A 10,722-nucleotide genomic window follows, 5' to 3' on the forward strand; every position below is an offset into this window, starting at 1 on the left:
CTCGCCCACGTGGCCCCCACCCCCGCCTCCCGCTCCCTTAAAACTATCCCCAATTCCCCGTCCGCTCCGATCGATCCATCCATCCTTCGATCGCCCACACTTCCGTCCATCCAGGCCTCCAGGGAGATAAATTCTCATTCCTGGACCGATCGCCGCCGCTGCTGCTGCTTTGCTATGGTGGTGGTGGTGCAGTAAAACAAGACTGCTGCTCCAACTCCAAGAGAAATTATTCGAGAACGCACGCAGTAGGCGAGAACTCCGAGAAGAAGTTTCGGAGAGGAGAGACGAGAAGCATAGAGGGAGGGAGGGAGAGATGGGGGAGGGCAGAGCAGGAGACGGCCTCATCAAGCTGTTCGGGAAGACCATCCCCGTGCCGGAGACGGCCGCCGTGGGCGAGGCTGCCAAGGTTGGTCTCGTTTCTCTTCTCCCTCCTCCCAACATCTCTCTTTCCCAAGCAAAAGAAAGCCATGTTTGAATTGGAACCAACGGTAGGAGTGAGTGCTTGCTTGAACACCCCCAGTGATCAGTGGGCAATCAGAATTTTGTTTTCCACCTACAAACTTTTAAGAGCCTCGGCGATCGAAAATATTTTATCTAGAAAAATAGAGTATTCCTCGTTCATACAGAAGGAAATATTTTCCTTTGCACTTCATCGGCGAGCCGCCAGGGGTCGCCGGGCGGTGGCTTCGCCACTGCCTGCTAGGTTCCACCGTGGCAAACTAGACGATTCCACCGTGGCAACTCATGTACTAGACGATTTGATGATTTTCTGTTGCAGTTGCTCCCTTAATAAGATTTATATATATTTAGGATGGTGGTTTTCTGTTCTTCCTGTTTTTCCTTTTTCCATGTTTACCACTTTTGGCTTCCATTAGCAAGCGAATTTTACCGTATTTTTTTTTTGGTACCTCTCTCTCTCTCTCTCTCTAACAGCAGTGCTCTTGCTGTTTTCGTCCAACATAGGCTATGGTTTTATGTCAGCCGAAGAAACACTTGGTAGTTTATTCAGAGGTGGTGCAGGATTTAGCTTTTCCCTTGCTTTCAAGGATTTTGCCACCAAATATCTTTTATTACACTACTACTGGGTCCAGAAGCTGCTATATCAACCACTACCGATTGCAACATCACTAATTTGTTTCTTGAGCTCTAATTCAAAACATCATGCATGCGCCATATGATACGGATCAATTACATCACCATGCTTTAGTGTTAAAATCACACCATCAACAGCTGTTTTGGTAGCTATCAAGAGCTAAAAAGGAAATAAATAACATTAAAATTCACTGATACAACCGTTCCTGTATACCCTTTAGGATGTGAACTTCTAATTTTTCACCAATAAAGCTGAAACTTAAACTCTTGCGAGAACTTCAGTAGGCCAAGAACTCAGCAAGCTTATCTGCATGATTGCAGGACATCCAACAAAGCGGCAGCAGCGGCACCACTGATCCTAAGGGGCAAGCGCAGCAGGAGGTTGCGGACACTGAAGACTCGTCGGCTGCCAAGACCTCCTCGGCAGACAAACAGCAGGGCGAGGCGGCCAACCAGAAGGAGAAGCTCAAGAAGCCTGACAAGATCCTGCCGTGCCCCCGGTGCAACAGCATGGACACCAAGTTCTGCTACTATAACAACTACAACATCAAGCAGCCACGCCACTTCTGCAAGAACTGCCAAAGGTACTGGACTGCTGGCGGTGCCATGCGCAACGTGCCTGTGGGTGCAGGCCGGCGCAAGAGCAAGAGCGCGTCAGCCGCTTCCCACTTCCTTCAGAGGGTCAGGGCCGCTCTGCCCATCGATCCCCTCTGCACGGCAGCCAAGACGAATGGCACGGTGCTCAGCTTCGGCTCTGACATGTCCAGCTTAGACCTCACAGAACAGATGAAGCACCTGAAGGAGAAGCTCATCCCAATAGCGGGGATCAAGAACGGCGATGAACGTTCAGTTGGCTCTTGCACTGAAGGACCTGCGAAGGCAGAAGACTCAAACCAAAAGGAGAATGTTACAGCAGAGAAATCTGCAAAAATTGTTCAGCATCCATGCATGAACGGGGTGGCCATGTGGCCATTTAGCTGTGCACCACCACCTGCCTGTTACACCCCAGGCAGCATAGCAATTCCGTTCTACCCAGCAGCTGCTGCCTACTGGGGTTGCATGGTTCCAGGAGCTTGGAATGCCCCATGGCCGCCTCACTCCCCGTCCGAGATGGGTTCGACCCTTAGCACTACTTCTCCAGCATCCACGAAGTCCAATTGCTTCACACCAGGAAAGCGCCCTAGAGACTGCAACGAGGAAGGAGATACCAAAGGAAATGGCAAGGTGTGGGTGCCAAAGACGATCCGAATCGATGACGTGGATGAGGTGGCCAGGAGTTCTATCTTGTCGCTAATCGGGATCAATGGCGACAAGGCTGGCAAAGATGGCACAGGGTGCAAGCTTGCAAGGGTTTTTGAGCGGAAAGAAGAGGGAAGGACGGCAACTCACTCAGTCATCAACGGCTTGCCGTTCTTGCAGGGGAATCCAGCTGCGCTCTCACGGTCATTGACCTTCCAGGAGGGATCTTGAACATCACATGAACCTCAATTCTGTTAAGACGAGCCGTTTAGTGCGGCACAGCTGAAATTTTGTACATTAGAGGATTGTAAGTAATCTAGGTGTGGGCAATGGAGGGGTGTATAACATAGCTCACCATATATATGGGTCGGGGATGGATAAGGAGAGCAAGTTTCCTTATTTGTGGATATAATAAATAATATTATAAAGATTGAAATATTTGGTTGCAAAATTGTTTTTCAGCAATAGCATCAGATGTTCTGAACAATTGGCTGTTGGCCCATTTCAGTGGACAAAAGTGGTCCACCGTATTCTTGGAAATTTGATACTTTTTAGCATATATTCGGTTGTCAGCTGCTGAAGAAACAATATCTGAGTCGTTGTTTTAGAAAATTGCACCATAGGCCCTAAACTTGCGCACTTGTCTGAACTAGACCTCCGAACTTACAATTTGCATCTTTAACCCTGTGAATTTGTGTAGTTATCCACTAGCCCATGAGCTTGCATGCTTGACAGGCCCCTCAAACTTGCTTGGTTCTCTCACCGAGGCTGCTTAAATTTTGTCCCTATTCGGGGGATTAGGTGAGATAACGTGTAAGTTCAAGGGGGAGCAAGAAAGAAAACTGTCTCATGTTTGAGGGGCTGGTGAGATAATCAAGCAAGTTCCGGGGCCTCCGGTGCAATTCTCTCCTCGTTGTCAGTATCTTTCCTTCCGGCCTTATCCTTTGTTTCTTTATTCCTTTTATTTGAGATAAAAGGATCATGAAAGTGATACAAAAAGTGGACAAAGGCACAGAAGAAAGTAGGAAAGCGATAGACAACTACTGAATGTCCCACTGACCTCAAATGCCAAAGAGGAATAAATTATTGCTCTGCCTTCACACAAACTGGATACTGCCAACTGTCCTGCAGAAAAAATCGAACCAATAAGAAAAGAGGGTCACAAAAAATATTAAAATTCACACCAAATTCTCGTCTGACTATCTGATAAATTAGACCGGTATTCAACATGCCACCATGCGATCTGAAAGAAAGAGAAGCTTCTGCAAAAAAGTCTAGTCTCTAATTAGGCATAAAGTGGCTGCTTCTGACCCCCCCCCCCCCCCCCCCCCCCCCCCCAAATTGATAACTATAGTGTACTTCAGCCTAATTGCTGACCTTTTTCTTAACTGACTGGTAGCACAGAGCACACTTGTCCTTGTCTTTATGTTTTAAAAATCAACAATAACATAGCCTGACTCTAATTTTTTAAAATGTCAAAGAAGCTGTATTTGTATTTGTATGGAGAAAAAATGATATTCTGTATTGGGTCTGCTCCGTGCATGTTGATATGACAGTATGACACAACAGTAATTATCTTAAGCTGAAACTTGAAATTTGGGATCCATAAATTCGAACAAAATCTTGGTACTCATCATGAAACATATGCTGATAGGTACTACTAGTAAATAAAGTTTCCCCTTTGTTAGGTAACACTCGACCCTTTAGAATATTTCCATAGCATGCATTATTACCACCACTCATCCTACTTTTTCACTCATTCACATCTGGTAGTGGCAACTCCACTTAGACCATTGTCAACCAGTTTAATAGGCCAGCATGTTTGACCTTAAATCGAAACTTCCAATGTCCATCTGATATCCAATCTACTTATTACAAGAACATGCAAATTTTGCAGACAAAGAAAAACCGTGGGTAAAGAATAATGTTAAAAAAACAAAGTTGGATTTAGGAAAGAGAAAAGTGCTTAAAACTGCTGTGTTTTTGTTCCATGTCTAAAGCATGAAGGATAAAAATTTTCTAACTAAGCATTGCTCTAATTAGACTACACTTCTGACTTTTATTCATCTCAAGTCTCAACAATGTGAAAAACATGTTTAATGTGATGAGATACTTTCTGTACTGTACCAATACAGCATGATAGGGTAAAACCATACTTTTTCGCAAGTATTGGACGCACACCATGTCTATTGTTGCGACTTTCGGCCGTGTTATGAAACAAGTGAATGATCCCTTTTGACATCTAAAGGTCAAACCCAATAAGCAGTTGCCTTTTGGTGTCTACATACCATTGGCAGCTTAAAACCTTAAGGACATAAACTTTGGCAAACTTTTTTAGTGCACTTTCATATCAAAGGCACGTAACACAAAAGTTGCACTAGAATGCTATGGTCACTGAGAGAGTACCTACCTTCTGGTCCACAATAAGTATTTAACAAATTTATCATGGTTGCTTTGAAAATTGTTTAATGTATGAAGTCAAGATTAACTAAAGAAAAGAAAAAAGAGAAAAAGATAGATGACAATGAGATTTCAACGAATCCACCATGGACACAGTAAGAGCAGTGGGCACGTCATCCTCAAAAACAGGAAATGTCTAAGCAGATAACTCTATTGGTTGTTTTTACTACAACGAAAAATCCAGAGTATGCAATTGGCAAATATTTAATTCCATCCTTGTCTATGTATAAAAAATAAAAATAAAACTAAATCAATCCTGAAGGCTTCCAATCTGAAGACATCAGATTGCCTTCACAATTTTTAAGCTACTCCCATTTTTAAGCTACTCCCAAGTCCTTAAAATGATCTTGGCAATGAATTGAACAACATATCATAAAAGTAATTCTGTAAGTGGTTTGTGATTTTCCACGGGCATAAGATATGGGACAATTCTAAAATTTGGCTGGGAAAGTTGTAGGTTGTAACCTGGCTATAACTTGGAGACCTTGGTATTTTTATCTAATCCTGGTACCGGCCAAGTAATATGGAAATGGGCACGCCAAACCGCTCAGCTGATCTTCACAGCACCTGTAACACAACTATAAAAGCACTATGTAGCACACATTAGTGGCATAAACTCTGAGGATAATGTCATAGTAGATTTTGTTTTTTAAGATAATTAGCATGTAGTTTCATATCTCAATTTCACATACCGAAAAATATCTGGTATGGTCTCATGGATGTCAACAACACTGACTTCTATTGAACTAATTTGGTTAATCAACAAAATTCAAGTTTACAAAATACATTTGCCGTGATTAGTTGACTGCCTTAACATGTAAAGCATAGATCTGTACACACTATCACACAATGACAGAAATACAATACAGGTCTGTGTTATTCAAAATGACAGAAAACATGAGATCTGTTATACAGTACAATATGATTCAGGGCAAGCATGGAATCATACTCATTGTTAAAGTTGAACAACGATATAAAGATGTAAAGATTTCAGGAAAAAAATCTATCCATTCTTAAAGTTGAACGGCAATATAAAACTGTAAAGATTTCAGGACATGCTGAAAATCTCACAATTATACCAGTCATTGTCGCTTCATTGGCATCATCATGGCTGATGTCGATATTGCTTCTCTGCATGTTGCCACTTAATATTATACAGCTCCATGCGTCCTCATCCACTAATACATCTGTGGATACAAATGTTAGATCAGTCAATTCACGCAGAAAAAATGCAGTATCCATGTACACACTCCTACAAAACAAAATATTCAGAAAAGTGCAAGAAATGGGATCAATTGTGATGTCACAATTGAAGCAAAATGCACTTCTACATGCTTGGCCTGACCACACTTTGAACCTGGGCATGGAAGTCAAAAAGAATGATCCTGTCCAGCACAACTAAGCTGACCCAACTTACATAACGTCCTTGATAGTCAATCCCTGGAACGTGGGCAACGATTGCAGAAGCTTCTGGAATACTGACAAAATCAGTGAAATATTAATGCAAAAATAAAGCGAACATAGGAGCTTATAAGAATATACAGTACCACCAGAACATTTAAACTGAGCACACGAGTTATTGGTTATCTGTCAGTATCCCAACATTAACTAACTGAACCTACAACTTAGGTACAGTTCGTACTGTCATTAGTGTTTCCAGATGATCCATGATGGTAAATTCTCCGTGCTGCATGGTAAGAGAAAAGGTACATTCATTGGGTAGTTGGTGTAGTCATCTTAAGACTCACAGCCCGCAGGTGTTAATGTTTTCAAATCTCGCAATATCCAGACAAATTACCCACTCAACCTGTCATTAGTGGGATGGAGATCAAAATGTGGTTTTCACTGGAGATTCGTCGCTGGCAGTCCAGTTTTTCAGGGCGGGTGGGACTGGGGTTACTGAGTATGAATAGAGACAATCATTGATTCAAATATATCACGATTTCTTTTCTTGGGTAAATCACTTGAAGTGTTAAGCTACATAGTACAAACATGATTGGAGATATTTGACAGAACAATTAATCAAGCTTTCTCCATTCAGGTTCAGGCAACTACTTCGAACTGATTGACGCCATTCCTCAGATATATCTACTTCATTGGATTTTGCAGCCCCCTGAATCTGGCCCTCGCCGGACATTTCCATAGGCAGAGAGTTCAACAAGATCCATATCCCGTCCTGCCAATATCAAATAGGGTTATTCAGTAAGCTGAGAACCTGAATCGCTAATGCTCCTCCAAAACAAAGAATGTTTTAAGACAGATATTATTTACCTGAAACCCTACAATATGCACTCTTCTGTATGAGCTCAGATTTGGATATCTCAGTCTTGTTGCCTTTAGATCGATTCACTGTAGCCTTCAAGCATAAAACTCTACATCAGTCATCTGTTGTGGTTTTGTGACTTCTTAAAACAAACAGGTCCATCACACTAAGTCATACATACTGCTTGCCACGCTGTTTAACCAGCAAGCTATGACACTGGTGTGTTTCAATCACACATTATTTAATTTACTACCATGGCAAATCACTAGTCGGTTGCCTTGAGCTGCAATGGATTTCTGGTAAAATGGTATTTAATGCCATAAGCTCTAGCAATTGAGGTCATTGTTCCAATCTTATCTTTATCAGGATTTCACGTGTAGAATTAAGCCACAAACCGAATAGGTAAAAAAGTGGAAGGCCCTCTATGCTTTATGTGGCACACACTATACACAGACCATTTCTTGCATAGACCCTCATGTAGATCCAACAATCACCACCCACTGTGCTTTCTTATAGATGTAAAGATAATCGGAATAGCTATTTTAGTCCTCCAAATTCTGCCCAAGGCTCAATTCCGTCCAACAACTATTAAAATGGCTGTTTTAGTCCTCAAAATTTTGTTTTGAGCTCAATTTCATCCTTCAACTATCAAAATGACCATTTTGGTCCTCAAACTCTTATTTTTGGGATCATCTCGTCCCTCGTCCTACATGGCACACCACGTTGCCAAGCCTTATCAGCAAAAACCAAAGACTCCTACAGTTTCATGATGACAATGCAGAAACACCATGTCCCTTCTACCTGTCCCTACTATACTCATTCCCTCGAACATGCACCGAACCAAAATCCCACTGGCCCAATTTGTCACCCAAGCCCATCTCATGCCCTCGCCTCCACCCCTATCCGTCGCCAAAAGTTGGGACCAAAAGTTGCTTGAACGGTTACTTGAATAAATACAAATGACATGGAGGTTGGTATTGGGCTAAGATGCCCCCGTGTCATGTACCTAATCTTATATTCCTATTGGTCAGGCTCAGACACAGGAAGGAGGTTCTTGGCATGCTCCCAAGTCAAGGAGTCTTGTGGTTTCAACTATTGAATACACCAAGATTGTGTTCGTAGAGACCAAAGGGTTATTAAAGACCTGTTGTTTATCAAATGAAGCTTGGCAGTGTTGTATCCGCATTCAGCTGCACAATGCGAATGATATGTATGCTAACTAAAATAAAACTTTTGGTCAGTTTTGCCTCGAGGCAAAAGTTTGTGGACTTGAAAAAAAACTGTGTGCTCTGCCAGAATGGAGCTGAGGAAACAATGCAACACCTTTTCCTGAACTGTCAGTTTGCTAAGGACTGTTGGAATCTAATTGGAATATCAATTCAGGCTGATATTGACATTTTTAAGCTGTCAACCAAATCAGGGATCAATCTCATCATGTTTTCTTCCTGTTGGTGGTAACCTTAATGTGTTGGGTCATCTGGACGGTGAGAAATGATTTAATTTTCAAGGGACTCCCTCCAAACCCTTTGACGGCCAAAGCTATTTTTCTGAAAGAAATGAAGATCCTTTCCCTAAGGGTTAAGGCTAGGCTCTCTGATACTTTTGACTTATGGATACAAATCTGTTGTAATCTTCCTTTTGTTTCTCATTTTCTTTCTTTCTTTCTTTGTTTCCTAAGCTTCGGTCTTGTAACTGTCCTGTTGTACTTTGTTTTAATCTCTTTTATTCAATAAATTTCCTGTAGGGGCTTTTTGCCCCTCCAGTTTCTTCAAAAAAAAAGGGGGGGGGGGGGGGGCGTACCCAGTGCAGAGAGCTCCCGCTCTGTGCGGGGTCTGGAGAAGGGTGTCAGTGGCAAGCCTTACCCTCGCCTATGCAATGCGAGGAGACCACGACTCGAACTCGGGACCTTCCAGTCACAGGCGGTAAGACTCTACCGCTTGCACCAGGCCAGCCCTTCAGTTTCTTAAAAAAAAGAATAAAAGAGTAAAATGCACCGCCGGTCCTTTAACTTGCCTCAAGGTGCAATGCAAGTCCACAAACTTCCAAAATGCACATCAAGGTCCCTAAACTTACTAATCGTGTCAAGTGAGGTCCAAATCACTCTAACTTGAGCTAATCCGCCAATGTGGCACACCGATTGCACGATGACATGGCACCGGCATGTGGGTCCCACATACTAGGCTCATCTCCTATCTCCCTATATGTGGGCCCACGTCTAGGAGCAATGTCAACACGCAACAGGCTAAATAGGGAGGGGTATAAGCGACATTTTACTTGTGTCCACATAGCCATCATGAAAACCTATGGGTCTTCAGGTGTGGCAACGTGGGGTGCCATGTATTTGAGGACCAAAATGGTTATTTTCATAGTTGAAGAACAGAACTAAGCCCAAAATAAAAATTCGAGGACCAAAACAGTCATTTTCATAGTTGAGGGAGGAAACCAAGCCTCAGGCAAAAGCTGGGGGAAGACGAAAATAGCTCTTCTGCCTAAAGATAATCATGATCCCTTAATAAAATATTGGTTAGAGTACGGGAAGCTTTTGTTCTCACTTATGACTTATCTCATTTATATGTTTTTTAATCAACAGACGGGCAATGGAATGATTCTCAAAACAACAACGATGAGAAGACTTTGTATAGAAGAACAGATATGATGTACCTGCAAAACCTGGCAATTCTCCAATGTGCTCTTCCCGCCCTGTCAATTTAACAGGATCAGTGATATGCTGATACTATGGCCAAAAAAAAGAGAGCATATATACCATCTAAAAGCACTAAAATTTGGAAGAGTAGATATTAGTGTGTCTCATTGCTGTCCAGGAGCCGCTAGGTTCCCAGGCTTTTGCATCAATCTCCACAAAAAAAAATAACACCAAAGGAAAGCGTCGGAACGTGGTTTGGGATTGTCGTTGGAATCAGGGACCTTGGAGTAGGGGACGATGTGGTCGTAGTCGTGGCAGAGGCAGCCGGGGCACCCCACGAGCTTGCGGAAGACGATGTTGCCGAGCGCATCGCGGCGCCACCTCTCCGTGTCGCGTCCGGGCACCCGCTCCGCCTTCTCCCAGCACTGCTGCTTCACCGCGTACGAGAAGCTCCGGGGCTCCGACGCGGACGGCGGCGGCGCCGTCAGCAGCAGCTCGTCCAGGTCGGCGGCGACTGCGGCAGCGGAGGCAGGAGTGGAGGCGAACGAGCGTGGGGAACTTGCGCAAGCCGTGGCGCCGAAGGATTGCGGCGGCGGTTGCCGATCACTTCGGCGGCGGCGCATCGGCTTCCGACCCACCATTGCTACCTCGTTGTCGTAGATGAGAGAGTCTCTAGTAGAGGAGCCGCAGCCGCTCGGGGGTGTGCCTTGCGGACTTGCGGTCAAGGCGTCCGGAGTTTTTGAGATGCTGCCAAGTGGGGCTTCCGGATAAGATGGATTTGAAACTTGCGTTTTGGAATGGCGCTTTTGGAATAACAAATTTATCAGTTTCAATGGCAATTCAGTTTTTATTTGAGAATTTCTGGGTCTAAAATTTTTTTCAGTGATCCAAATTCAAAATGGGAAACCTGTGTATGCGGAGGTCACAGGGTGGGTGCGTTACAAGTTTAGAGAGCCATGTACTTTTTTAAATACGATAATGTTGCTTACCTGACGTCTGGATGCATCGAATGCAGACCCACATC

The 10,722-nt window shown here is 43.6% G+C and overlaps 2 protein-coding genes and 1 long non-coding RNA gene across 3 annotated transcripts; 1 reads left to right on the forward strand and 2 right to left on the reverse strand.

The window, feature by feature from the left end:
- On the forward strand, positions 1–2,782 carry LOC136551877 (cyclic dof factor 1-like). The gene is made up of 2 exons (XM_066543415.1): positions 1–406; positions 1,414–2,782. Exons 1-2 carry the CDS (start codon positions 314–316, stop codon positions 2,560–2,562), a joined length of 1,242 nt encoding a protein of 413 aa, XP_066399512.1. The 5' UTR covers positions 1–313; the 3' UTR covers positions 2,563–2,782.
- A 121-nt stretch (positions 2,783–2,903) lies between these two features.
- LOC136551899 (uncharacterized) lies at positions 2,904–6,172 on the reverse strand. The gene is made up of 3 exons (XR_010782690.1): positions 5,871–6,172; positions 5,257–5,358; positions 2,904–3,456 (listed from the first exon to the last, which is right to left on the reverse strand). It is a non-coding gene; the product is annotated as an uncharacterized lncRNA (long non-coding RNA).
- Positions 6,173–6,223: 51 nt separating this feature from the next.
- LOC136551887 (uncharacterized) lies at positions 6,224–10,412 on the reverse strand. The gene is made up of 4 exons (XM_066543424.1): positions 9,980–10,412; positions 9,716–9,754; positions 7,063–7,147; positions 6,224–6,967 (listed from the first exon to the last, which is right to left on the reverse strand). The coding sequence occupies exons 1-4, from the start codon at positions 10,337–10,339 to the stop codon at positions 6,885–6,887; spliced, it is 567 nt and encodes a 188-aa protein (XP_066399521.1). The 5' UTR covers positions 10,340–10,412; the 3' UTR covers positions 6,224–6,884.
- Between the last annotated feature and the right edge of the window lie 310 nt (positions 10,413–10,722).

This window comes from Miscanthus floridulus, chromosome 1 (genome assembly GCF_019320115.1).
Source record: "Miscanthus floridulus cultivar M001 chromosome 1, ASM1932011v1, whole genome shotgun sequence".
NCBI classification, from domain to species: Eukaryota; Viridiplantae; Streptophyta; class Magnoliopsida; order Poales; family Poaceae; genus Miscanthus; species Miscanthus floridulus.